The sequence below is a fragment of the Corapipo altera genome, unplaced genomic scaffold, assembly GCF_003945725.1.
Source record: "Corapipo altera isolate COAL_440 unplaced genomic scaffold, ASM394572v1 23, whole genome shotgun sequence".
NCBI classification, from domain to species: Eukaryota; Metazoa; Chordata; class Aves; order Passeriformes; family Pipridae; genus Corapipo; species Corapipo altera.
The window spans coordinates 12,042,091-12,069,994 of NW_020884878.1; the positions used below are offsets into that span (position 1 = coordinate 12,042,091).

The 27,904-nt window shown below is 35.6% G+C and overlaps 1 protein-coding gene across 2 annotated transcripts in view; it reads left to right on the forward strand.

Annotated features, from left to right (window-relative positions):
- The window catches only part of TTC7B (tetratricopeptide repeat domain 7B), a 114,244-nt gene that overhangs the window by 17,149 nt on the left and 69,191 nt on the right, over nt 1-27,904 (forward strand). For both annotated transcript variants that reach the window (XM_027637994.1, XM_027637995.1), the window contains exons 5-12: nt 9,412-9,490; nt 10,575-10,747; nt 14,696-14,759; nt 19,377-19,514; nt 23,786-23,869; nt 25,075-25,179; nt 26,505-26,622; nt 26,827-26,884. In XM_027637994.1, coding sequence (XP_027493795.1) covers nt 9,412-9,490; nt 10,575-10,747; nt 14,696-14,759; nt 19,377-19,514; nt 23,786-23,869; nt 25,075-25,179; nt 26,505-26,622; nt 26,827-26,884 — 819 coding nt within the window. The remainder of the gene's footprint in view (nt 1-9,411; nt 9,491-10,574; nt 10,748-14,695; nt 14,760-19,376; nt 19,515-23,785; nt 23,870-25,074; nt 25,180-26,504; nt 26,623-26,826; nt 26,885-27,904) is intronic.

Below are 27,904 nucleotides of genomic sequence, written 5' to 3' on the forward strand. Positions count from 1 at the left end.
GGGTGAAAAAAGACTATCCAAGTTTTCAAAGTGTTCAGGGGGGCTTTCAGCATGGAAATGAAGTAGTGCTGCAATAACACATGATATGAGAGTTACACTTTAGTTCTCTTTTCATAATTTAATCGCAGGAGGAATGGAATGTTCTGAAAGATAATTTTTTTCATTTACCAGAGCTAAAAATAAGATCTCTGTTTTCATGCCTGCACAAAAAATAAATAAAATACATGTATTGAAAAAATCCCTCTGGCAGTCATGGTTAAGAATAAGCTAAAACTTCCACAGTTTGAAGAATTTTGATGGAAGGCCAGGAATGGAAATGGTGCATTTAATCTGACATGTTGTATATAAAAGCAATCAGCAACAGACATAGCAGATTGCTATTAATGAGGAAAACAAAAATTAACTGCACAAAAAAAGTCATGCAGTGGGTTGCTAAGGAACATCCAGCCCATAGTAGTGTTTTTCCTAGACCATAATCAGTTGGTCTAGTGTGAATTTGAAAGGTGATTGTAAAGGTGATGTGCATTTTAATCTTTCACAGTGAAGCTGCTAAATCTTGTGAACTCCTACATAAGCATATAGTCTTTTTTGCAGTCTTTAGTACAATGATTCCTTGCAGTTTATAAGCTAGTTACACATTATATATAAAATTTTTAATTCTTCTTCCAGTTTCATTGGCCAGTGGTACTTTTTTTGTGGTATGAGAGGGAGCAATGTGTTAGGAAAAATACCTCTGTGACAATCATTATTTTATATATTCCTACCATTATATCCTTTAGTTTCCTTCTTTAATTCAAAGGCAATCACAATTCTTTCAATATTTCCTAATATGGTCATTGTTCCAGGCTACTTTTTATGTTGCTTTTAGGGATCCCTTTTTTATTTTTTTAGTTTTAAACTTGGGTTTACCAGAACTGAAAAGAACTTTAAATAGATTTCTGCTGATAAGGACAAATTTAATTTATAGCCTGCTTTTTAACACATCTATTTTAAGGATGTTTTGTTTTGGTTTTGAATGTGTTATCCCTCCTGATGTTAGGTTTGTAGAAAGTAGATTTGAGATCTTCCCATTGCAATGTACTTCAATTTTGATCTAAAATTGTAAAGATTATGTAAACATTTTCAAGGAGAGGGAAGGTAGACATCTTTAATATAGGTAGTTTAGAAATGGAAGCGCTTCTTTTAAGTAAACTGATTTTTGCAATTGAAGCTGGAGATGTTGAAAGGGCAGGAGGAGACAGGGAACCACTAGAATTTTGACTGCTTATGAATGTTAAGGGAGAAGAAGAAAATTGTGCCAGTCTGTTTCTACGGACAGACTAAACTGCTCTTTGTATTGCAGTGCAGTGGAATCTCTGATTTGTGAAGGGAACCTGACAGAGGATCTGAGTCTGAAGTAAAAGCTCCTGTCACCAAACATTAACCTGGCATTGGTGTGAGTCAGTTCAGATGTTACCCTGTTACCAGCACAGTGGCTGTAGTACTTCATTCATTGGAGCATGATGAAGGATCTGAGCAGATGTTTACAGATCTTTTGCTGTTTTTTTGGACTTCGGTTCCACTCCAATGAGTGCTAATGAATCTCTCAAAATCTACTGGAGGATTTAATTTGTCTGACATCCTTTTGTTATGGAGTGGGTTTTTGTTTTTGTTGCGTGTCTAGCAGTCAGTTGGCTAATCAACTCTTTTAATTACATTTCTTCCATTAGACATGGAATCATAATTTTTGTGGGGGTATGTCAGTCACACACAAGAAAAGAAAACAAGATAACTTTTATTCCTATCTGGAAGACCATAATTTCAGCAGTAACATAGGGAGTATTGCTGCCCGCCAAGAAAGCTGGTTGAACCACTTCAGCTTTCCCCTTTGTTTGCTAACTGTACAGAGATTTTATTTTAAGTCAAGTTATCAAGCTTTTTAGATGATTAAATGATTATCTTTCAGGTATGCATTATCTTGTATGAAAAACTAGGAAGTGTTTGAAACTTAACTTAGCCTTACTGCTAAGTGGTGATATTTTGAAAATACATGGAAATGCAATTAGTTTAAAAAAAAAAAAAAAAAAGAAATGGAATTATTCTGAAGCAAAAGAGTGTTATTTTAGTGCTCTGTTAGAACACAAAACTGAAATTAATGGTTTCTTCTGAAGTGTACAGAATTTTATTAAAGAATCAAACTACATACTCATTTTTCACTTGAGAGATGAGGAACATTTCAACTTGGAAATGAGAAACAAAGAAGTTCTGGAAGCTGTTCTAAAACTTAAAGTAGGGTTTATGTGTTTTTTAAAAAAAATTTTGAAATATATAAATTTACATGTCTTTCAGGCTGATTACATGACTTGTCTAGTAATTGCTTTGTAATTTCATATTGAAGGAGCTCAAAGTCGTGATGTTTTTCTCAGAAAACCTATGAGCACAGGAACTTTGACATTAGCATTTAGCATAGCTGTTTTCAAGTACAGTGCCCCTGAGGAAGAAAGGACAGCCGTTTATGTGCCCAGTGATTCCTCTATCCTAGTATTTGTTTTGTATTCATGTTATGAGATTTTGTCTTGTTTATGGTTTTTATTTTTGAGGTAGTAGTAATAGTCACAAATGTACTGGAAGTGTATGCTCCTAAAGCAAAATTGCATTCTGTTTGAATTCTAAAATCAGATGTCTCTTATGTGAAAACCAGACTTTCCTGGCTTTCAGAGATATTTTTCGTGGCTTCTCCTTTATTTCACACCCCCTCCAAGGATATTGCTCTGTCAGAGTCCAGGATCTAGACTGCAATTTGGTCTAGTCTCCATGTATTTCACATGCTGAATCAAAGGCTGAGGAACCTGGAGCAGATCTGTACTCCTCATGGTGCTGTTAACCTGTGCTGACACAACTGCAGTGAAGGAAGACCTTCCAAGCCTTCTCCAGGAAGTTGTTTGTCATAGATGGGCTTTTGCTCAATTAACCCAGGAAAAAAATCAAAAAATCAACCAATTTTCCTTCATATAATTGCTGTAGTTGATTTGTATTGACTTACAAAATGTTTGACAAGCACAACAAAAAGCCTTCCTTAGAGTTTAAGACTTGTCTATGTAGAATTTCTTTTATCTATTTTTCTTTTTTCACTTTAGCATATAATAGAAATAGCATAGGAATATAGCTCTCATGCTAGTAAGTGAGGAACACTGGATGGAAGGCAATCCAAAAATCCATATATTCCTATACAGTGCTCACAGCCAGGGATTTTACAGTGAAGAAATGCATGAGAGAAGGATTTATGTAAATGCTTGACATAAATGCACATCAAGACACTGTATGATCAACTCTCTACTGTATTAGAATACAGTGCTAGCTACCTGTCACTCTCTGAATCTCTTGAGATCTTGTTGCATATCCTACATCAGTCTCAAAACAAGTTGGTGATTAAGTAAAGAATAGAAAGTAAGATTAAATTCAAAAACATTGAAATCCCATGAAGTATCACATTCCTTATATATGAGATATCACTGCTGTATTGGAAAGCAAACAAAATCATTTCCGTTGCAGTTTTCAAAACAGGTTTATTCTGGATGTACCTGCTTTCGTGTTTGTGTGGTGGTGTCAAGAGAAACAGTAAACAAAATGGTTAGTGTCCAGACATTGTAAAGTGGAGTTACCTGCTCTCATCTTCTTCATACCTACACTCCTAACATGCATTTTTCTTGTTTGCCTTTTGCTGGTTCAGGTACTTGTTTGGTTCTTCTGTGGAGTCTTTTCATTCTCCAAACCAGCAGAAACCAAAGAGCAAAGAGATCATAGTGTTCTGTCATATTAGTGAGAAGAACTGATTCACTGCAAGGTGTGATAATGGCTGGTGTGGCTGTCAGAAAACAGATAGGACCATGCAAGTGAGAGTAGGAAGATATCAAGAAGGAAGAATGGTGGAAAAAGAGAACACTAAGAGAACGGGGAGGATGAGATCTTCCTCTTTAGGCGGTGAACCATTAAGTCGACTAAGTACGAGTGAAACTGCAGTCTAGGCAGTGTGTGTTTTCATTTTGAATGCATGAATGGAAGAATTGCTGCTTGATTGGACTGTTTCAAGTACTTAGGCTTGTGTAGCTCTAATGGCACACTGAAGATGTTTCATTTATAAGCCCAAACGTCAACTGAGAACTTTTAAGCATCAAGCAAACATGATCTTCTGTAGTGAATTTGAGATACCTGGGATTTTTCTTTCTGCATGAGTTAACAATAAAATGAGAAGTGTGTCACAATGATTTTTTTTTGAAGTAGGCTTTAAAAAAAAAAAAGAAGAGTAGTTTAGATTCTGGCAGATAATTAGGTGTTTTCTACATTTTATTCGAAAAGTAATGTCCAGTGATAATTAATGTTTAGTGGAAATTATGTGATATTGTGGGAATATTGAAACTGTAAGTATGAAACAAAGAGAGGGAAAACAGAACTGTCTGAAATTGCAACTGTATTGCCTCTGGGAGATGATATCTAAATGTTTACCAGGATGTTTTTCTAGTTGTGGAGTAAATTATGCTTCCCTTCCACCCTCTTAAAGCTGAGGGAAACCAGACATAGACATTAGTCACAACTATCTGAAGCGTCTCTGTTGTGCATAGTACTTAGTCTTGTCCATTTTGTCAGCCTTTAATAAAGTTATTGCAGAGAGCCATAGAATGTCAGTCCTTTTCATTTTTCTTGTAGCTCTTCTTTTGAGACTGTATAAAGCAGAGGGTAAGTGACAGGCCTTGATATTAGGATGTTCTGTTGCTACAGAGTTAGTCTCTTGATTTGTCACATTTCTTGCTTTTTAAAGTAACTTGTTTCAATGTAAAATCATTTCTTCTCTTAATACTGTGTAAATTACTCTTAATTACCTTAAAATAATTAGCTAGAGTGTCTGGATTTAAATAATTATTTTTTGTAAACATGTCAATCATACTGAAGTTACTGAAATGTCATTGTTCTGATTGGCATGCGTACTAAGAGTTTTGTCTGCTCTTACTCCTTGCCTTTAAAACAATTCCTTTTTTTAATTTCCTTTTTGAATCCTTGGAAGAAATACACGAACTTTAAATCTTACAGTATCAATGAGTTTGCAACCATTGCATTTCTTTTTCTTTATATAAATATAGAGAGGAAGACAGAGAGAACAAAAGAGAAGGTGCATTTAGAACATGAGCTCAATTCCAAAATGCAGTTTCCATTTTACTGCTTTGATCAAGCCCTGTAGATCTCATCGTTCTTGGTTTTTCTCTTTTTAAAGGATGAATATTTTAAAAATGTGATATAGTAAGCCTCAGCAATGAGATAATAATATAATTAGCTTAGCCTATTCAATGGTGTGGCTGCATGGCTCTGGATATACTTTTCTCTCTTAAATGGGAGAAGTACGTACAATTTAGCCACCAAATTGCAGAGCAGGTGAGGTTGGTCTAAGATCGCTTACCAAAATTTATTCTAATTGCGTGTTTAATCTTTAAAAGGCAATGGTAGACTAAATATTTGGGCTTTTTGATTGATAAGCATAAGGAAAATGCCTCACAAACAAAGCCCTTCTCACACTAATGGAGGACATACTACCAAAATACACTGTAAGTACAGAGTAAATTAGTCTTATCAACCTTTCTGAGGTTAAATTTAAAACATTTCTTTTGTAGCCTGTTTTGAATATGTTGTGATTAGATCTCACTACCTTTGTTATAAGGAATAGCATTTGGTTTTTTTGTTCTAACATCACTCAAATGTAGATTGCTTCTTGTTAGCAGTTTCTTTCATTTTTTTCTACTTTTTGGGTGTGTGTTTAAAACTACAAAAATAATAAGTTGTTTCTAGGGTATGAGGTTTTTCTGGACCACTAATGCCAAACCCCTGTGTTGTCTGATGCCAAACATGCTTTTTAAAACCAATAGTCTTCTTGGTGGTGATGGTGACACGTATGTTTGTGCCTAAAGTTTTCTACTGCTGGCCTTCTGATTCTGTGTTGGAAGTTGGTGCCCCTTAATTTTCTTCCTGCACTTGACTTCTATCATATCTACAGTTACTAACTTCTGTCCCTGTTTAGGAGTGAGCACCTTTGCATGGGTGCAGTTAAAATATTTTCATTATTCTCAACAGAAATAGTGTTTGAAATTTTCAAAGGAGCATAAAAGTTGATCTTGTATCACAGTAATTAATTAGGTTCTAACATGAATTGTTGGGGTTTAGGGTGCAAATACGTAGACACAAGCATGCAAACATGCCCTAAGGGCATCAATCTGCCTAGGCTTTCAATAGATCTTGGTTCTCAACCTAACTGGCAAATTGCTACTGAAAGAGTCAAAGAAGATTTAATGCAGCAAACATTCTAATTGTCTTTAAAACCGAGGAAGGTGCAATTCTGACCGGAGGCAGTCATATAAACCCATGCGTGTAACTTGCAGTGTCCATCTGTGGATTGTCTTTGTCTTGACTGAAAATGTGTCAACTCTGAGTGATCTCAAAGTCGTTTACAGACACTGTGGAACTATGTTTTGTAAGTTAATGTGCCCTTTTGCTCTGGCATTCAGTCAGCACGGCGGAACTGCTAACATGAAGGCACATCGTAGTGAAAAGCAGGTAAAAGCTGTGTGTGTCCTGGGCTAGGCAGGAAAAGTATGTGCCGGAATAGCCGCCACTCTTCTCCCCAATGTTACAGACTGTTAACAAATACAGGAAATGTACTTTGCTAAAAGCAGCGTGTGGAGACCTACCATATTGTCGTGGTATATTTTGCTTCATTTCTTGTCTCTCAAAGCATTTAACTCAATTTTGGGCTGATTTTAGATTGTAGTTTTGAAGTCTGTTTTTTAGTATATTTCACGTAGAAGATGCTTGACAAATCTGTATTGTGTTTGTGTTGACTTGTGCAGTGGATCAATGTTAAATGCTTTATGAAGCAAAAACTAATTCTATATTTTAACTGCTTTTTTTCTTGTACAATCTTACTGCTTCTTCCATGATACAGTAGAACTTCAGTCACAAATTTTAGTTCCTTGTAGATGCTTATGAAAATGTAATAGGCAACTAATAACAACCTGTCATGAAGTTTTTAAGGGCTTGTGAAAGTTGCATATTTTTTCATGAAGTATTTTTTTGTTGTTCTTGTAACACATCAAAAGGCATAAACTTCATATGGAAAAAAATACCAGTTCCTAGAATTTGATAAAGGCATTGTGGTTTGAAGTTCTACTACATAGTGTATGTTTCATCTGCACTGGGAAGATAAAGTTTCAAGCTGACAAATTCTTGCTCATAACTCTTTTTTGACAATTTAGCAGAGATCATTTCAGGTTTTTGGCAAGTCTCTTTTGGTTTTTGTTTTTGTTTGGTTTTTTTAAAATCTTGTTTTGAGGACACATCTGTCACTTTGAAATACGGTCTTTGAGAGAGAACTCTGTTCATGGGAAATATGCACTTAAGGCAGAGGACTTAAAACCGGGATTCCAGTGATCTGCTGTTGGCTCTCCAAAATATTTGACATGTGGTATTAGTGAATGATATGTATTTTGGCTTTCCAAAGGTGCCAAATGTATGAGGCTTTCAATGAGTTTGGGGGATTTCTTAAAATTTGGGCTACTGACTTTCTGTACTTCATTAGTATATGAAGTTGGTGTATTATACATTAGCTGTTGTGGCCTGCCCGTGTGAAATATATAAATAAACATTATCTTTCAAACAGTCATTTCCATGCTAGATATTTACACAAGATGAATTTTCTTTAGTATATACTGACTGGTCACTCTGTGGTCAAGCTCTGCTTTAGCATGTGGGCTTTTTACAAACAGTTACTATTTCTTGTGTGACTGGTGATTATTTCTTTTTAGTCAACTGGTGATATAACTTTCAACCTGTACACACAGTTTTTGTTATTTGGAAATGCTAGTTCTTTTTAAACGAGCTTTTATATAAAAGTATTTTAGAAGGTGAACTTGTGCTAATGAAAGATGACATCTGTGCTAGTGAAAGATGTGGTGGACACTAAAGTTTCTGAGATACACTGATAATTATGTAAAACAGAACAGAGATGAATGCTGTCATGTAATATGAAGAGTAAAATAAATGAGTAGGTCTCTAGGTAAAGTGATAGGAGTTCTGCAGTTCTATAGCAAGATCTCTTGCATCAGCACTGGTTTCAGGTATTCTGCAACTAAATTTAAAGAAAGTATTTGTATAAAAATGCTGTCTTTTTTGAATTTGTACAGAGTTGCAATTCAGAAGATCAGTATTTTAAATATATTTATAAATAAAGACAACAGAGTATGGAAGGCAATTTCAACATCAAGTTTATAGTACAGTGCTGTAGAGCTTTTAATTACAGAAAGTTTACACAATATGTAATATTTCTTTTTTGAGCTTGTCTTGGGTAAATGTTATGTAGCTTGCACATAACATCACACCTTAAGATAATACAACTATATGACGTAGCAGCAATGATTTAACACAAAATATACTTTTGATAAAATGATTTTGTTTTGTAACTAAACTTCAAGTACTGAAATGGCTGTCCTGTATTTTGTGTTGAGGTGGCAGAATTCAGTTTTTCAGCTCAGCAAAAAGCCAACCCAGTTCTTCACCAGTTCAAAGACAAATGGTATTAATATAAAATAAAATATTATCAACTGCTTTTATGTGCAATAAAAAACCCACAACTGATCTAGAGATGAGAAAAAGATAAAGCTGGAAGACCATTCAAAATAATCCATTTTTTTATAAGAAAGTTCAGGTCTGCTAAAATTATTAGTATGAATGATGCCTCTGAGGGTCTTGAATCTTTGTAAAAGGTGTTTAGGCAGCAGAAGTGGAAGAAGCATAGACAAACTTGAGTTGCAGAAGCTACATCAAAAGACAGCTAGAGTCAAAAACAGAACACTGATCCCCCAGTCCTTGTCTGGCCACACAGGGCACCTTAATGTGTTTGTGCTGTTTCCCTTCTGAAAAGGAGCTCAAAATTTTACATTACTTTCACTGACAGTTACAAGATCTACTTCTTTTTTATCTCCCTATTTTAAGGTGTCAGGAGGCAGCTAAAATGGATTTTTTTCCCCCAAAGTTTCTACTTTGCAATCCAATGTCATTGAAAATTAAAAACTATTGTAGTAGTGAGACCAACTTCAGTTTTGTTTTTTTTCTCTTTTTGAGGTGGTTGCTTCTTACTTTTTTCCTTGCTTTCCCTTGAACTATCTACTGATCATGAAAATGTTTCTCTTTTCAATAAACTGGCAGGGAATGTTGTAGTAATCAGTAGTGGGGTTCCCAGATGAATACAGCTATCTGTCTATCTCACAGAAAGGCAATGAGGCTATGCAGGGGGGAAAAAAAGAGAGCATGTATTTTAACAATTTTATCAAATATTATATTACGGTGTTACTACATCCAAGTTGGAATGCTGTCAAATTCTATGTTTATATACAGGAACTTGACAAGAGGAGTTGGTAGATTTAGAGAGTTACTAAGAGCTGTTGAAACAAGAACTACACAAAACCTGCGAATGGTAAGTTATAGTAAACCATATTCCTATTGCAGCATCTGAATTTTGGTAGGCAGGTAAAGCATAAGTAAATATAGTGGATGAGTTAGAGATGAATGGACAGATACATACCATATTGATAAGGACCTGTTACCCACCAGTTTGTAAGGTTACATATCCTGGCTTAAGTGAATGCAGCCCCAGTCAGCACACAAACTATAACTGTCTGTACTGGGTTGACCTTCTCTGGCTGCCAGATGCCCACTCAGCTGCCCTTGGACTCCCCTTCCTTAACATGACAGGGAAGAAATAAGCTAGAAAAGCTTGTAGGTTGAGGCAGAGCCAGGCCGTTTGCTTACTAATTACTGTCACAGGCAAAACAGACTCTTCTTGGGGGACATTAACTTCATTTAGTTGTCAATTAAGAGAGAATGGGATGGTGAGAAACAAAGACAAAAACTAAAACGCCTTCCTCCCACCCCGTTTTCCCAGGTTCAACTTCAATCCTTGACTCCTGACTCTTCTACCTCCTCTCCCTACCCTCCCATTCCCTGAGTGGTGCATGGGGGGTGGAGGGTTGTGGTGAGTTCCTCTCTGCTGCTCCTTAGTCCTCACACTTTTCCCATGCTCCAGTATGGGATCCCTCCATTGGGCTGCAGTTCCTTCAAGGAATATCACCCTGCTCCACCATGGTCCTCTTAGCAGGCTGCAGTGTGGACCATCTGCTCCACTGTGGTCTCTCCCCTGCAAACAACTGCTCCAGGCCTAGCGAGAAAGTAGAGGTTATTGAGAACAAAATGTCTGAAAATATACCTGCATGTGCTCTGCTCGTAGGAGCAGCAGTTTGTGTTGTTGATACTTCAGAAGTATCTGGATTTAACTGATATAATTGAAAAGTTGTTTGGTTTTGCCATTATTTTCTTTGTGTTTAGAGAATTAAACTGGGAACTTTCACTTCTTAAATAGCAGTATACCTGTTTTTTTGGATGTTGTAAAATAACAGAAAATATATTCTACATAACTAACCTTCATTAAAAAAAATCTGAGCATTTTTTAAGAGTTTGTATTCAGCATTTCTAAAGAAAATATTTATCCTTCACTTTTACAGACAATAGCGAGACAACTCGCGGAAATTTTGTTAAGAGGTATGTGTGAACAGAGTTATTGGAATCCACTGGAAGATCCTCCTCACCAATCACCCCTAGATGATCCACTTCGAAAAGGTTCAAATACTAAGAATTATGCACTCAGTAGAAGACCACGTGTATACACTGGAGAAAAGTATGGCTGAGTTTATACCTCTTTTGTTTCTATAATTGCAGTTGTAACTCAGTGCACCGGTTAATTTAGTTTTTCTTTTTCAATATGTAGAAGGAATTTAGCAATATGAATGGGAATGTTTCCCATGCTATCTTGTGTATATATGTATATACATATATATTCTCTGAAGAGAACTAGGGAAGGAAAATGTTTCTGTAAGCAGAAGTTTGTGCTGTATACATGAGACTGTTTGTTCTCAGTTGTAAAATTTTTTATTCTTCTGTCATGATGTATATGGTAAAGTCATTATTTTTATTATACCTGGGCTATAAAAGAAAACATTAATTGGATGGCAAATCAGAGACTGCACAATTTAAAAGTTGTGTGATGCTTGTAGACCCTTATTCTAGGAAAGATTTAGAAATTCAAAGAATCAAGTTGGTCCATGAAGCATTTTGAAAAAACAAAACATATCTAGAAATTTATCTAGCAGTTTCAAAGGTAGTTTATTTCCCAAGGCAGATACTTTTAATCATCTTAGATTAGTTTTGGCACTTCTTTGTGATACCACCTTTTTGTTGAGTTTTAATCTTTCAATGATTCAGATAAGTGATGCATTATTTATGGATCATTTTTGTGTGATATATCTGATGTTGTATTCTAGAGTAGTTTTGTGTATTTCTTCCTTCTTGGAAATGTAACCTTTTTTTTCAAAACCTATCACCATTAGGGTTAGTATTAAATGTAGATAGCCATTTTCTTGAATTTTAAATTTTTCTTAGAAGTTAATGACTCTGATTCCCCAGACACCCCTTCCAGCCTCAGCTCCTCTGAGATTTTGCAAAATCATTGTGATGTAGGGATGTCTTTTGAGGACACTATTCTCTGTTCCATAGGACATTTTTGACTGTTTTTCTTCAAAGAATTTATTATTGTTACTGGTTTTATTTATATTGTTGTCCAACTGGATTAAAAACCAGGCATTGTGTATTTTATAATTTCAATTTTGCCTGACTACGTCTAGGATGTGAAGTCATTAAAAGCAGTCTGTTGAGCTTTAGGAAAAGATGCAGGCATGGAGTTGAACAATCAATCTGCTGAAACAGCTACTGTGTTTCTCTCCGAGTACATATTTAACAAACTGCACGTACAGACAACCTTTTTGGTAAAAAGGAAATACCTATTTTTATGAATGCACCTTGATCACTGCACACAGAAAGCATGCATTTATTGCCCAAACAGGAGGAAATCTCTTTTATGCAGGATCATGTATTCTCTTTTTCAAACGACTTGGTATCATGCAGCAAATCCTAAAGAACACTGTTCCTCTCTTACAATATATATGTCTTGTTAGTTAATATGAAAGTTTTTTTCCATAAAGCGACCTTGTTATGTGCAAAAGAGTTTGCTTCTGTGGCAGATTGATTAGAGAAGTAGTCGTACCTTAAATAATGGAAAGATGTTTTTAGTGTTCGCAGGATCTTTATATCGTAACAGAATTGTCTGCAGTATGACACTATTTTGAGTTGGTTACTGTATTTATTGCAGATTTCCATTAATGGATACTTAACACAGCAACAAGCCCACATAATTATGTTGCTTTTATTACTATCAGTAGAATGACCTTTATCTTCAAAGACTTGAGGCAATTCTCCTTTCTTGATCCAGAATACTTACAGCAGGTTTCTCAGACTCAGTCTTTCAAACTTGTGATCTCCATTCTCCACTCATCCTTTGTAGCATCATGCCTCCTGGCAAAAGTGGGGCTTTGTTCAGTTTAATTTTCTCGTTCGTGGGTCATGCAGGCGAGGAGTTCCGCAATTTCAATGGAGCATGTAATTAAGTCCTTTTCTTTTGTCACATCAGACTGGCTAACACTATATCATATAAAACACGGCTAGCCAACTATCTCATCTCCAGTAGTGATTGAAAGTAAGTACTAAAGACAGTGAATAGCAAGATAGATATCTAGGAAGCTTCTTCCTAGGTATTCTTCTGACCATCAGCTCTGAGTCCACGATGCACTTTTTTTTCTAAATATGTTGCCTGATATATTAAATAACTGCCTTGTGTTCTTTTGAGGATGGTGAATGTGATTTGACTAATAGCATTTATGGTTTTGTAGATCTCTGTGTTAGCTGCCTCTTCAGTTTTGTTTAACCAGTTCTTCAACTGAGGATAAATTTCATGCTTTGCCTTTGGTTGATAGGCATTTCATGCTTGTGATTCCTCTTTTGTTCTACCCCGTTACATTGAAATTACTTTACTCATATGCCTGCATCTGTCAGGAGACACAAAAAGTGCCCAAGTTCAGTCAACTAAACTTAGATAGGTCAAAGAAATTTCTCAGTAATTTCTTCATGGAGAGGATGTTCACTGTTTGAGACAAACAACAACTTATTTTCAAAAATATGTTTTAAAATTGTAGGTGAAAATAATGTTTGCTTTTATTTTGATAAGTCACTTTTTAGGAACTTCTCTTGGGGGCAACTTCCCTTTTTTTCTGATAAAGTAATTTCTCCAGCAGCTCTTTCCAATCATTATTCTGCTTTCTGGGAACCATTATCAGTCAGTCAGGTAAAATCTTCTTCCAGGTTATTAAATTCTGCAGAGAAGACTGGATAGTTAAATGAGGAGCTCTGATGCCACCTCATCACTCCTCATTTCATTTATCCTAGGTGGTTCTTATTCATGAGTAACTGTGTTTTGAAATGTCTTTGTTATGTAAAAATAAAAACGTCTTCTAAGATTTAGAATATTCGTCAAAATCTGACAAGCAATTGCATTGATTAAAAAATAAAAATACAACAACAAAACAACTGCCCTGGGGTCTTAGATGTTGTATATTACCACAATACATTCACAATGTTGCTTTCAAACTGTCTGGAGTTCAGATGTCTTTTAGTTTCCATTTCCTTTCAGACATTTAATTACTGCTTATATTTCTAGTGCTTAAAAAAAATGAAGAAATCAAAAGATGTTTAATGTTGGACAAGTTTTGTTTCCCTTCCATAATGTATTGTAGTTTAAACACCCTTGGGACTATAGGAATTGCTTATTCACAACAACAAATTATTTTCTACATTTAAACAGTTAATTGTGGAATTAATGGTCTGGATTAACAGGAAATAGTACTTGTGCTAATTCAGAAATACTTTAGAGGAAGAAATCTGAAGAGATGAAACACAGTCACTGATTTGTGTGGGTTTTTTTCTATATATGTGAGAAAGGGTGGATGAATTCCTACCAGACAGGTATCCAGTGCAGATTCCTGTTGTTTGTCCACCACCTTAGAAGAGCATTCAGAAAGCATCCAGTGTTGAGAGAAAGCAGTGAAGTTTGCAAACTAGTCCTATGCAAACCTTCAGTATTATGTCATAAGGAAGCGTACTTCATTAAAAACAAATAATTGAACTTCTTGGAAGTAACAATGGTTATGCCAAGTGGGCGAAGATTGTCATGGCTCTATTGAAAAATATTCATAGCTGTCGAATGCATCAGGAAGAAAAATCTCAAGCATACCTGATGAAAGACCAATAGAAATATTTTTCCACATATTGTCTGAAATATAAAAGTTATCCTGTTCTTTTATGAGAGTTTTCTCTTGCTAACCTCTGAATCAGTGATGTAGATTCAGATCAGATAAATTAGGTACCAGAGGCTAATTAAAGGATGGGTTTATTTTTTACAGTTGTCAAATTATGTTCAATTTTGAGATATTTGAATATGTTCAACTCTGACAGCTCTGGTAGTTTTATTCTTTTACTGTGTTTGGCTAACTGTTCTGAAATGCAAAATTAGAACGTTGCAAAGAAATGCATTTTAACCAATTGTTTTTTCTATGCAAACTATTTTCTCTTTGCTTTTCTGGAAGTTTTCCAGTTTTTACATTGCTTTTAATATATGTGTATGAACTACTCCTGAAAGTAATGTGTTCTGATTAAATAATTAAATTCTTGTTTTGAACAGCATCTTCTGTCCTCAAGAAAATACAGAGGAAGCCTTACTGTTGCTGCTTATTAGTGAATCTATGGTAGGTAAAATAGAGGGACTGTGTGTGTTTTCCTTGGGATTTTTTTAAATGAAAATAAAACTCTTTTTTTTTTTTTTTTTTTTTTTTTTTTTACCATGCCTTTCTTTGCCTTGTCTTTCATTTTCTGTTAGGAAAGCAGGCAGTTACTTCTGAAACTCAGGCTTCTGTTCCTCTGAGCCAGCAAGATGAGGTCTGCAAGTGTTATGGAGTTTTTCTCCTTTGGAGTGGCTGTACTTAGCCTCCTTCTAAGCATGGGCAAGTGAATAAGCCAGGTCTTTCATTTGGCACTACTGTTACACCAGCTGGTTACTATTCAGACAGAATCAAAATCTAAGTTATTTTTGTTGTTAAAAGCAAATCAAAGACTACTAGATGAGCATAATAAACGTTGTCAAAAATACTTTCTATTGTGCATAAAACTTCAGTCACTTAAATTTGTAAACGATTTTTAATGATAACGACATTCAGTCTTTGCTATTGGATTTTTTTTTAAGTCCTCATAAGTGATTCCTTTCAATGGCCTGCTTGTGACCTTAATCAGTCTTCCATACTTTCTTCTAGTATGATTTTGCTAGTCATCAATCAACTGCCACATACTGGCATTTTCATACCATGTCAGTTTTGTTCTCTGATAAAATTAAATGAAGGCTGAAGCTGAAGCTTTTGCGGTTTTTTAACCGGAGGTGTGAAACCTCTACAGTCTCAGGCATCATGCAGTCTGTCTCACTGCACATCAATGAGATGTAGTCTTTTAAGTTCTATAGGTGATTCAAATGCCTACGTGCTTTGGCATAATTTCTGATTTGCTACAGTTAAATAGGATCAGAGCATTTTAGTGAACATTGTCCTAGTTGAACTATTTTGAAGTGGCACACATTTACATTGTAGTGCTAACTACTTTTCTTATTCCTAGTGATGTGCCTTGCAATATTCATGACAGAATCTAGAAATTCTGTCTAGATTTTGATTCTCAGAGTACAGAAAAATAGACTGAGCAAACATTTCCACATATCATACGTTGATTTTATTACAGTATATACTTAGCACTGAGAGGTGCCTCTGTAATGTGCCTGAGCAGCTTGTGGAGATGTACAGAATTCTGATGTGAATTATGGTCATGGTGTGAAGTCAAAGCAGTCCTGGTTCTGCAAGATCTGACTGCTTATTACTATGTTCGAATGTGTAGTTCCTTACATATCATCATTAAGAAACCAAAAACTAAATTAAAAGTACTGCCTTGTTAAGTTTCATTTCAGATTACTTACAACTTTTCCTTTTTGAATCAGATCTGCCTGATTATGTCAAGTGCTGTCACTGTAGAGCATAACCCTTAGCAAGCTTTCAAATTTATTTTTTTTGATTATTGCAGGTTATCTCAGGTAAAAGAGTTTGTTTCAGGGGAGTATAAAATCTTTGACACGACTGACTTACTTTGGCTAAGTCATTTGTTCAAATTAGTTTTGGAGGGGGGAAAGGGGAAGATTGAGCATAAAAATATTCATCATTACAAACTTACCTTTCTGAGAGTTGAGACCTGTTACTTCAGCTTCCATGCATGCTAACTTTCTAGGTGTAGTAGTTGTGAAGTAGTATGTGATTTATGATTTTGAAACCACTACTTGGGAAAGAAATAAGAACACTTACAGAAGATTGAGTAATCGCTGGTGTTTTGAGATGCTCTTGTGTTATTAAACTAATATGATCCCTTCCTTTCATTGTCTGTGAATTAGTGAAGAAAAAGCCCCATTCAAGGCCAGGTTGGATGGGGCTCTGAGCAACCTGGTCTGGTGGAAAGTGTCCTTGCCCATGACAGGATGATCTTTTAGGTCCCTTCCAACCCAAACCATTCTGTGATCTGAAGGACTGATACGTTCATGTTACAGTGCATGTGTGTATTGCATGTCAGCTGAGTTGTGGTAACAGAATCACAGAATGATTAAGGTTGGAAGGGACTTCTGGAAATTATTTTATTTGAACCCCTTGCTCAAGCCAGCCCACCTGGAGCAGCCTGCATCTCTGTCCAGACATCTTTTGAATATCTCCAAGGAGAGAGACTCTACAACCTCCCTGGGCAGCCTGTGCCAGTGCTCATTCACCCTCACAGTAAAAAAACTGGTTCCTGATGTTCAAAGGGAACCTCCAGTGTTTCACTGCCTCTGGTCCTGTCACTGGGCACCACTGGAAAGAGCCTGGCTCCCTCTTCCTTGTATCCTTCCTTCAGATATTTCTACAGATAAGGTTCCCCTTCTGAGCATTGTCTTCTCCAGGCTGAAGAGTCACAGCTCTTTCAGCCTTTCCTCATAGAAGGAAAGCCTTTCCTCCAGTCACTTATTCATACTAGTGGGCATTTGTTGGACTGTCTCCAGTAGCTCCATGTCTCTTGTACTGGGCAGTCCAGAGCTGGAGGTGTGGCCTCACCAGTGCTAAACAGAGGGGAGGCTCTCCCTTGACCTGCTGACAATACTCCTTAGTGCAGCCTGGGCTATCAATAGCCTTCTTTCCAGCTGGGGCGCATTGCTGGCTCCAACTCAACTTGGTGTCCACCAAGGACCCCCAGATGCTTTCCTGTCATGCTGCTTTTGAGCTGGGGAGCCCCCAGCATATACTGGTGCCTGGGGTTTTTCCTTCCCAGGTGCAGGACTTAGCACTTCCAAGTCTTTGTTGAAGCCTTTGATGAGGTTCCTCTCAGGTTCCTCCAGCCTGTTGAGGTTCCTCTGGATGGCAGCACAGCCCTTTGGTGTATCAGTTCTTCGTCCTAGTTCTGTATTATCTGCAAACGTGCTTGAGGCTACATCCAGATCAGGAACAGGACCAGGCCCAGCATCAGTCTCTGGAATACATCACTAGTTACTGGGCTCCAACTAGACTTTGTGTCACTGATCACTACGATGTGTAATTCTTAACCAGTGGTAAAATGGCTGAGCATATCCTTTCTTCTGCTGTCGTTGAACTAAGTTGTACTGCTCAGATGTGTTACAGGCTTAAAGTGTGTGTGGTAACTGGCAAAGTGACTCATTGCAGTTTAACTAATTGTCCCTTGATTGTGTCTGAGACTGTGGCAGTTCTGAAATACTGATGACTGAAGTTTGTATGTACATTCTCTATTATAATTATGAAGAAAATGATTGTTCAAATATATAAGATATCTTTAATAATTACAAGACATCCTCTCCTATAATACTGCTTTGGGATTGGCAGCCATTTTTTCACAAGAAGTACTAGTTCATAGCTTGTTCTGTACTTGCAAGGAATTGAGTCAAATAGTGATTAAATGTGGAGTTAAAAAGAAGTTCTTGAAGCTCATTAAACATTATGCAGCATAGAAAGGAAAAGCAAAAGACCTCTTGATCAAAAGAAAGCAAAATTTCTGATTTGGGGTGTGTCTGCAGGGGGGTGTGTTTTCAAACAAAACTGTGGATTGATTATTCAGTTGATAATTCCTGAAATGTCTGTGCATTTTAGGCTCCATGTATCTCTTTTAAAATTTTTTCAGTATTTAATTATTCTGATTTTAATGATATATTGAGGATGTTCAGAGCTTAAAATGTTATCCTGTTAAAGCAGAAAAAAATTTATTATCCCTTATTGTGTGTCATTCCTTGCATTTGGAAAAGGGGGAAATAAGATGCATAATGTATTTAAGTAAATGTATTAAGGGGGCCATGCCCTGTGTAATTAAAAATAAAGAAAAGGTGCGATGAGGAGAGAGAAGGATCTTTAACTTCTGACTTCAAATTACCAGATATACTAACATTTGTACCAATGGGAATATTAAACACCAAGAAAACTAGAAAAAGGTGAAATAACAAGATAAGGTATTTTCAGAGGCTTGATGGTGTAGTGGGAGAAATACTGGATATTTCAGTATAGGTACTAGCTATTGGGAGACCTGAATTTTAGTCTTTGCTCTTTAACAAGATTTCTCTGTGAACATGGTAAATTCGTTTAATCCATTTCTATCTCAGCTGTCTTCCTTCACAAAAGGCACAGTTTAATTAAGGAATCAGATTTACAATGTACCTTTCACAAAACAGGATTGAAAGTACAAAGCCTTACTGCAAACATGGCCTGATTCCAAACCTGTTTTCAGAACCAGGGTCAGTTTTCACTTCTCAGTAGTAAGCCCTGAAGGTGATTGTGGGTTATCCTGGACAGGTTATCTTCCACAAGTGAGAGGCCAGTGTCATAATGTTGTGAAGAGAAAAGAAATTTATTGCCTTATTTTACAAAAGCTGGAGTACAGGATTTGAAGATTCTTCTAATATGTTTTACTAGCATACAAAAATAAAAATAAATTTTAGAAGATGAATATACATTATATTAAAACCCCCACCTTATTGTGTTTTTGACAACTCTTCAATAATTTAAATACATTACTTAATTTATGTAATTAGAATGAAGTTAATAAAAATAGATTCAGGTAAAAACATCAGTCTTTCCACTAATGTATAAAATTGGTGATTCTTTTTATCTATAAATTAGTAGCAGATACTGTCTCTCTGTATCACTTATATCAACTGGTGGCTGTCAGTTTGAATAGAGTGGTAGTTACTTGAGTGAAAATATAACTTGAATTAGAGTGGCTGACTTTGTTTCTTTATTTGTGGTATGTTTAAGGCTAACCGTGATGCTGTACTAAGCAGAATACCTGAACACAAAAATGATCGTATCATCAGTTTGCAAAGTGCGTCTGTCGTCTACGATTTACTTACTATAGCCTTGGGAAGACGAGGCCAGTATGAAATGCTCTCAGAGGTTTGTCAGTAATATTCAACTGTGTTGTCATTGCTGTTTTCTGTTAATCATGTTAATTGTGGTAGTAATGAAGGGATAAACAACTACGGACACTGTAATTTAACTACTCTGTTAATACTGGAGGTAGTTTCAACCACAGAATGCTTACTGTCTAAATTTACACAAGTGACTTGAGGTGGTCAAGCACAGAAGTTGTGTGGAAGATGTGGTAAATGTTTAATGCTGCGGAAATTCGCATGATTTTTAGGTGGGGATGCATGGATCTACTTAAAAGGGTACACATTAAATGGAGACAGCAAGAATGAACAGCAAAAAATAAAAGCTGTTGTGGCTATAAAAATGATAGATATAATTACCTAGAAAAAAGATTTGTGATGTTTTATTTCAGAAAAAAACTTTCTTTTACAACTCTTAATATTTGGGGTGATCCATAGTCCTCATAGTTTATAAAATGGTTTTGAAGTTAATCAAAAGGAAATGTATTCTTTTTCAGGCATGTGGGAAATGTGTTCTCACTCTCGGATGTCTTATGTTTAATTATGTAACTTGCATGTGTTTTGTTAGATTGTGGCAGCTTACTTCTTCGGGGAATGGTCAAGTACTGTTAACAGTTTTATACCTGAGAAACAACTACAGCTTTTTGGGCAGAACAGATCTTTCTGCTGCTCAAACAGTGCTCACCCAGCAGCAGGGTACTGTTGCTGACCACAGTTAATTATTGGTATACAGAAAGAATACTTCAGCATATGTGCTAGGAAGGCATATCCAGGGATTAATTTGCTGGGACATGGTTTCTCTCTACCATAATAGAGAACTTCTATTGAGGTAAAAGTGAAAAGAAAGTGCTCCAGTTCTTTTCTGATCTATGTTGATAGTCACCCATTAACCTGTGTCTCCTGTGATGTTAAGCTCTCAATTTGAGTGTTCTTATTCTTGAAAGCACTTCATAGCTGCAAGTCACCATACAAGTCAGTTTTAATTAGTACAATGGAAGTTTGTTTCACAGGACAAAGGAGTACTAAATCTCATACAGGACTGCAACCCTACAACATAATCTAATTAGGAATATTTCCATTTACTTGCCGCAACAGACACTATCACCTTCCGGTGATTTTAGGTGGTAGCACCAAAGCTGCAAGAGTTGACACTTCATATATATTTCAGTCTAGAACTTCTGAAAGGATAGACATCAAAAAATATTGTAATAAAACCCAAACTTGATAACTCTGATTTCTTTTTTCTTCAAGCAACTAGCAGCCATTCCATTTTATATAGTAGCTTAGCAACTGGGCAAGGGTAGTGCAGCCCTGGGTTCCAATTCTGATTCTTTTATTTTGTCTGGTGTCAAGATGGCTTTATGTAGGGATTTTTTGCTATGGATTTTTTGTGTTTAATTTTAGAATGTAAAACAACCATTGTATTCATGGGAACATCACAGGTTCCTGGGATTCCTCCACTGTCTCCTTTGGGAACATTTTGGGTAGTATTTGTGTTACAATAGATGCCGCTTCTTGCTGACAGTTCTTTGTACCTTTCTTAAGAGAGAGGTTTTTGGCTTCATCAGGAGAGCCAGTGGTATCTCTGTTCTTAGCCATGTGTCTTGAAGTCCAGGACAATATCCTGAAGGGTGGGAAGAAAGTCTCATAGTCCCCTCACATGGAGAAAAGCACAGAGCTTGCTTCCCTCACTGGTTGTGTGATTGGTTTAGCCCCTGTAGCTAACAGATGAGTACTGCCTGTTCCTTTTCCTTCTGTGTTTTGAGCACAGTTGAATGTTCTAAATAGTGGACTTTGATTTCAGTGCCTTTTAGGAGTTGCTTGTGCTAGTGGTGATCTTGGTTACAGACAAAAGCAGATCCACAAGTACATGGAAAATAAGACTCCATATTTGCCAAACTGCTTAGTTGAGGGTTTTTAGCCATGGCTTAGACTTTGACACCAGAAGTCTAGCTAAGGCTTGTTTTAAGGTGTTTTCTTGTTCTTTTTTTTAAATCTTTGTCTAGCATCTTTGTAGTTATATTCAATCAAAATTGTATGTATGTTCTTTTAACATGTTCTCTTTAAAAAAGAAAAAATAATTCCATTATGTTGGAAAAATACTTTCAGTTCAGTATAATTAAAACATATTTGTTATATGTCCATTAAGTATCTTTTCTGAACATGAAAAAAATCATCTTATGAAGATCTGGTGTAATAGACAATACTTATTTTAGCATACAGATATTCTAGATATACAGCTGCAGCAGGGTCTTACCGGGAAATGGTTAGAATATCTCATTTGTTGTTTTCTTGTCATCCAAAGCACAGCAGAAAACATAGACTTCAAGAAACTCTTACATTTTAGTGAGTAGAGGATATCTACCTTCAAATCCTGCAGCCCATAGTCTGTAACCTTTATAATCTAAAGTATTGCAATAAACACAAATTCAGAAATGTAGAACATTCTGTTTGGTTATGTAATAGGCATTTAACTTTTTATTGCTTCATTCTCTGTGAGCTGATTATGGTTGCTCTAAAGGAGCTGTTGTAGCTTCGAATTAGAAATCAGGAAGTTATTCTAACTGTAGAAATGGAATTCACCCACCAGTTCCAATATCTTATTGTCATCTTCTGGTTTAGCTATAGCTGATTACTTATGGAAGTAGACAGCTGTTATATAAAAACATTAAATGATAAAAAAATCTGTCCTATCCTTGTTAAACTGTTCTAATGCTGAGTTATGTTCTTAATTGAAAAAGTCTCATTTTTTTGTTGAGTTTGCATACAGTGGGCTTTCAGTATCTTAGGGTGGCTTCAACTAGATGAAAGAGCTTTATATGGTCGTAATTCTTTCCTAAACCAAAGTTCTCTGTTTGTCATCAAGTTGGTTTTTAAGCTTTGAAGGATACAGCATATTGAGCTTATAAATATCCTATCAGAAGAGATGCTTTCCAGACCAGAAATTTTCCTAGATTTTTGTCCTTTCGTCTTTCAACTCTCTAACTTCAAGCATATTCTTTTCAGGATACCATAGTGCTAAGCAACAAAATTCTGTAATGTGTTCAATGTTATCTGTTCATGGAGTGATTTGTGGTTATTTACAAGGCAATATCAACAGTTGTGTTTTCCTCAGAAGAGGGATTGTGCTGAATATATTTTCAATTAGTTAAGTCAGTTGCTATTATCCTGAACATTATCTTACAATCTCCTTAGGTACTATTGCTTGATGTGGATTTCTTGATAGAGCCTTTAGCTCTTTGAAATTACTTGTTGTTACTTTGTTCAGAAGAATCCAGTTTATGAGGTGTTCATGTTGTTGTGTAGGTCACAAACATCTACATGTATCCCTTACCCCCCCCCCCCCACATAACTGCCATTTCTGTCATCTTACAAAGAAAAGAAAAATCCTGTAACTTGTCACATTTCTTACTGAACAAAGCCAGGTAAATAGACCTTGAAGTCGAGCAAAAAGAATGGTAGCTAGATCGTTAGTACATGAAAATCAAGCCTTTTAGAATAATCTAACCCCTAAACTATCAATTTCTTCAACCTCATTGTCTTCTAGTTAGAATTGGTAATTAGTTTTTAATTAGGCAAGGCCAAGAAAACAAAATTTTTATTTTTCTGAGTTTAATCCAGAAAAGTGTTTTACCTTTCTACTCTCTGGAACTGCCCTGATTAGTAAAAATGGACATAGCAAAATGAAATAATTCTTATTGACAACAGCAGATATAAACCATCCAAAATTAGCATATAATGCTAATTTAATGTATTTAGTCTCAGTATAGTAATAATGAATTTCCTTTTGGCATTCAGTTATTTAGTTTAAAATCTCAGCAGAATATGGAGTGTGAAGTTAAACTTTTTAAAAACAGAAATAATACTGCAAGGTGAACCTTTATACACCACCTCTCCTTTTAAATATTACTTATAAGTACTCTGCTTGTTAAGTTTAGGAAGAGGCTGTGTACTTTTTTTCCTTTTCACTTAAGACTTATCTCCTGCCTTTTACAGATGGTATCTTTAGTAAGCTAATATTTATCATTCCTTGTTTCAGACTACATAATACAATACCAGCAGGAGTATTTAAACAAACATAATAACCAGGAAAACAGTTTTCTGTTAAGTTTTTTTTTTCATATAGAATCTGGCAGCTGTTTTCATGTATTTGGATGATTTAAATTTTTAATTACATGTACATTAGATACGAGTCTATAAGAAAATCTTTATACTATATCTTATTAATAATTGAAGAATGTACCCTTAAATAACAATTTTCCCCCCCATAATTAGTGTTTAGAAAGAGCCATGAAGTTTGCATTTGAGGAGTTCCATCTCTGGTATCAATTTGCATTGTCCTTGATGGCAGCAGGAAAAGTAAGTTTAAATTTTTTTATGTAATTCTTGTATTGATGATGTTTGATAACAACATTTGACACTTCCATCATTTTCATCTGTAGTGTTTTTGAAAATAATTTTAATCCTTAAATCACCTAAGTACACTGTGCTCCTGAATTTATACCTAGTGCTGTACAAAGAATGTTGTTATTTCAATAGTTTCTAACTAAGGAAGACTGAAAAGTGGTGATAACAACTGTCTTGCCAACAATCTTAAGATCAGCTGATTGAATGGAAGCAGTGAATTATATGAGATCCTATTATACATTGAAACCTGTTTAAATATGGTTTTGATGAACGAATTTTATACCACGGTACAAATTAATGCTAACTCTTGATGCTCTTGCTTTTTTTTTGTCCTTTGAAAATTTCTATCTGTCTTTTAATGTTGCTGTCTTTGAGACTGTATTCTGGGCAACTGATGGATATTTTTAAAATTTTATATAACCTAGGAACTTATGTTATCAGATGCAATCCTCTATTTTCAGTTATTTTTGCTTTTCCCTGTCATGTTAAAGAAAATAAATCACATTAATTATGTAATGTAAACAACTAATTTTCTAAAAGATCATTCTCAATGGGGATAATTTGCTTATTTTCAGTATAGGGGAAAGGAATGTATTTTCCTTAGAAAATATTTTAGCAGGACATCGGTTCTGAAGAGGCTTGGTTCTTCCTCCTATTCTCTATATACTTTGAGTTATCTTCTAAATTGTGATTAGATAGAGGCAAATAAATTAAAAAAAAAAAAAGGAGGAACAGTGCCAGTCTATCTTAGAGCTATTCCTAATTGCTGTCGTAACTCCCAAAGAACACCAAAACCCTGCTTGTCGTCAGGGCTCTGTCTTGTTCCTTCTCTTTTGTTTGCCTGGCTCAAAGGCTGTGAGGTTACAAGCCTAGCAAAGTTTTAAGTGCATCTCAACTGTTTCCTGAATTTGTACCATTGGAATTACATTCTCGGCAAATGTTTCTCTGGGGATGCTTAATGATAGTTCATAGGGGTTAAATAACAAAAGCAATGCCTAAAGTCTTGTGTTGCACTGGCATGAGGAGTTGTGACAGATTCTCAACAAAATGGGTAGTAATGTCTCCTTCACATAGGAAAAATAAAGTAAATTGTGTTTCACAGATAGAAGATTCCTATTTATGCTTTCAGTAATTTCAATGGAAAATGTTTTTAACAGTCTGCTCGAGCTGTTAAAGTCTTGAAGGAATGTATACGTTTGAAACCAGATGATGCAACTATTCCACTCCTTGCTGCAAAACTCTGTATGGGATCTCTCCACTGGGTAAGCTTTGCCACTCTGTCTTTTCATCAAGAGCTGTATTAAAATCTTGGTTTAGGGACATAGCAAATACTTTCTCACATACATCTCTCTCTGCATACACTTGGGCATCTCTAAAAGTATAGCACTTATATGTATATGCACATGTACATCCCTGTTTGAATGGCTAATTTGAAATATTTGACAGCGATGGTTATGTTTATCAAGGTAGCATATTTTGATACTGATCTATGACCTAGCTTAAAATGTATAAAAATTGAAGTGTTCTTTGAAGACAGGTTATAAATGCAACTTAGACTTCTCTTTCCTCTGTGCAAAAGGAAAATAACTTTTTGGAAGATAATGAGACAAATCTCATAATCAAGAAACTCTTCTGTTGGTACCATGTTTGCAGGCAGCTGATGTTCATGAATTCATAGTAGAGACAGTGTCTTTAAAAAAAATGTTACTTGAGTTGTATTTTAGATGACTTTGAAATTAGTGTCTCTGAACAAAAACATTAAGGTGATTGAACATCATCATGTGGTTTTCAAGATATATGTGTAATTTTTAGAAGAATATATTTAAAATATTTAAAAAAGGAGGAAAAAAGGAGGGAAAGGTCACAATCAGAAACTGAGAAAATAGAGTAGTAGCAGAAGCATGACTTGTTGAGGCTGACAAAAATACAGTCTTAATTAAAGTGGATCCTAGTTCTGTAAATTGTTCCCTATGGATTGAGTCCATATGGAGTAGTTTACTGTACTTAGCATTTACATTTACTGGAATGGATTCAGATGTTATTTTTTTCTTTCTAGATTGTTAAATAGTGTGCTAGGATGGATGTGCTATTAAACCTTAATTTTTTTACATTTCTCTGTTTATGAGTTTGCATGCATTCAGCAATAAAGTATTCAAAACAGAGTTCTGCATGGATATGCTGTTTTTTACAGGAGACATAGTTCTTGTGATGGATTTTCCTAAAGAAATTGTTTATGGGCCAAGAACTCTTATTTATAAAAAATGCAGAAATGGTAGATGGCATATATGGACCAGAAATACTTTTTTTTTAATTTAAAAAAAAAGAAAAAAAAGAAAAAAGGTAAAAACACTGTGACAGAGTTTCTCTCTACCATAAGAATGAGTGTTTCAGCTTAAAATCTGTTTTCTTTACTCACTATTTAGTAGGACAACTAAGTCTAATGAGAAGTGAAATGGTCCTTGAAAGCAATCATGGCTGAGATTTTAACAGACTCAGTGTGCATAAAATACATTTTGTGCATTCTTCACATTCTAATGTAATATTTAGCTAGTTTTAGACTTACATGGATGTTTTATAATGTTTTCAGTTGGAAGAAGCTGAAAGATTTGCCAAGGCAGTTGTTGATCTTGGGGACAAAACATCGGAGTTCAAAGCAAAAGGCTACTTGGCACTAGGATTGACTTACAGTCTGCAGGCCACTGATGGTAAGATAAGAATAAACATTCACAACTGGAAATTCCCATGTTCTCTAAAAACATTCTGCTAGTTACCTAGCAGAATGCTAGACATAAAATTGAAGCTTCTATGTGCAACCAATTTTTCAGTCAATGTGTTAAAGCTTCTTCAATTAGTGTGTGGAATGAATTATCTTCATCATTCATATCACTGATTCAATATATCCTTTTTAGCATCTTTGCGAGGGATGCAAGAGGTCTTGCAGAGAAAGGCTCTTCTTGCATTTCAGAGGTGAGTGGGTGTTGATCTTTTCATTTTGTTCTGCTGTATGTAGTGAAAAACTTTTGTTGGGTGTTAAAAAGAGAGACTTGTAGAAGATCATGTAATGACAACTTCACCTCTGGGAGTCTCCCTTCCTCAGTACAGAATGTATTTCTTTAGCATTTATTTCCATCGTCTTCTGTCAGAATTACCTAAATTGATTTCCTTTTCTTTAATTTTAAAGACACTTGTGTTGCTCTCTAGTGTAAAATATTTGCTCAAATATTCTGTTCTGATCTAGAAGGAAAAATCATGTGATGTAAGGTTTCAAGTCATGGTTCAATGTTATAATGTTTCTAAGAGCCAGCCGCTGATCAGGTTGTATAGCAGGCTTTTGCACTTACCTCCATAGTGGCAGAGCAATAATTGAGGCCCTGCTGCTGTGGGTGAGGGCCAAATTGCAGGTAGTAAGGTAGTAAACTAGGGATACATTAAAAATTCTATCTGGACATGTAACAGTGTAGGCAGTGACAGCGCAAATGCCCTGTCTTCCAAGTATCTTACATGGAAGTAGTGCCCTTGGGGATGACAGTAGTTCATTTCAAGGATTTGACTCTGCAAACGAAATGAGGATGAACAGGTGAATGAGAACTCTCTACCCTAATTATAGAAGAAACAAATCTTGATGGAAAAGCTGACAAAAGTGCTACAGCATCTAAATATGTCTCTTTTATGTTTATATACCCTTGAAAACCCTCCTTTGGTGAGATAAGCCTAAACGGAGGGAAACAGATTTGTGCATTAATGTGAAATGAAGTCCTGGTTTTTTAGTGGTGATTTTGTATCTGAAGGAATAGGATTGAAAAAGTATTTTACAGGTAACTTTAAAGCAAGGTTGGTATATATTGGTCCTTCTTTCTTCTGTCTTGTCTTAGCTATTCTTCTGTATGTAAATATATTTTAACATGTCTATGCTCTTCTTGTTCCTTAGTGACTCTAATTAGTTTTTTTAGTACTTCAGCATTCTTTCTCCATGTTGTAACTGAACTT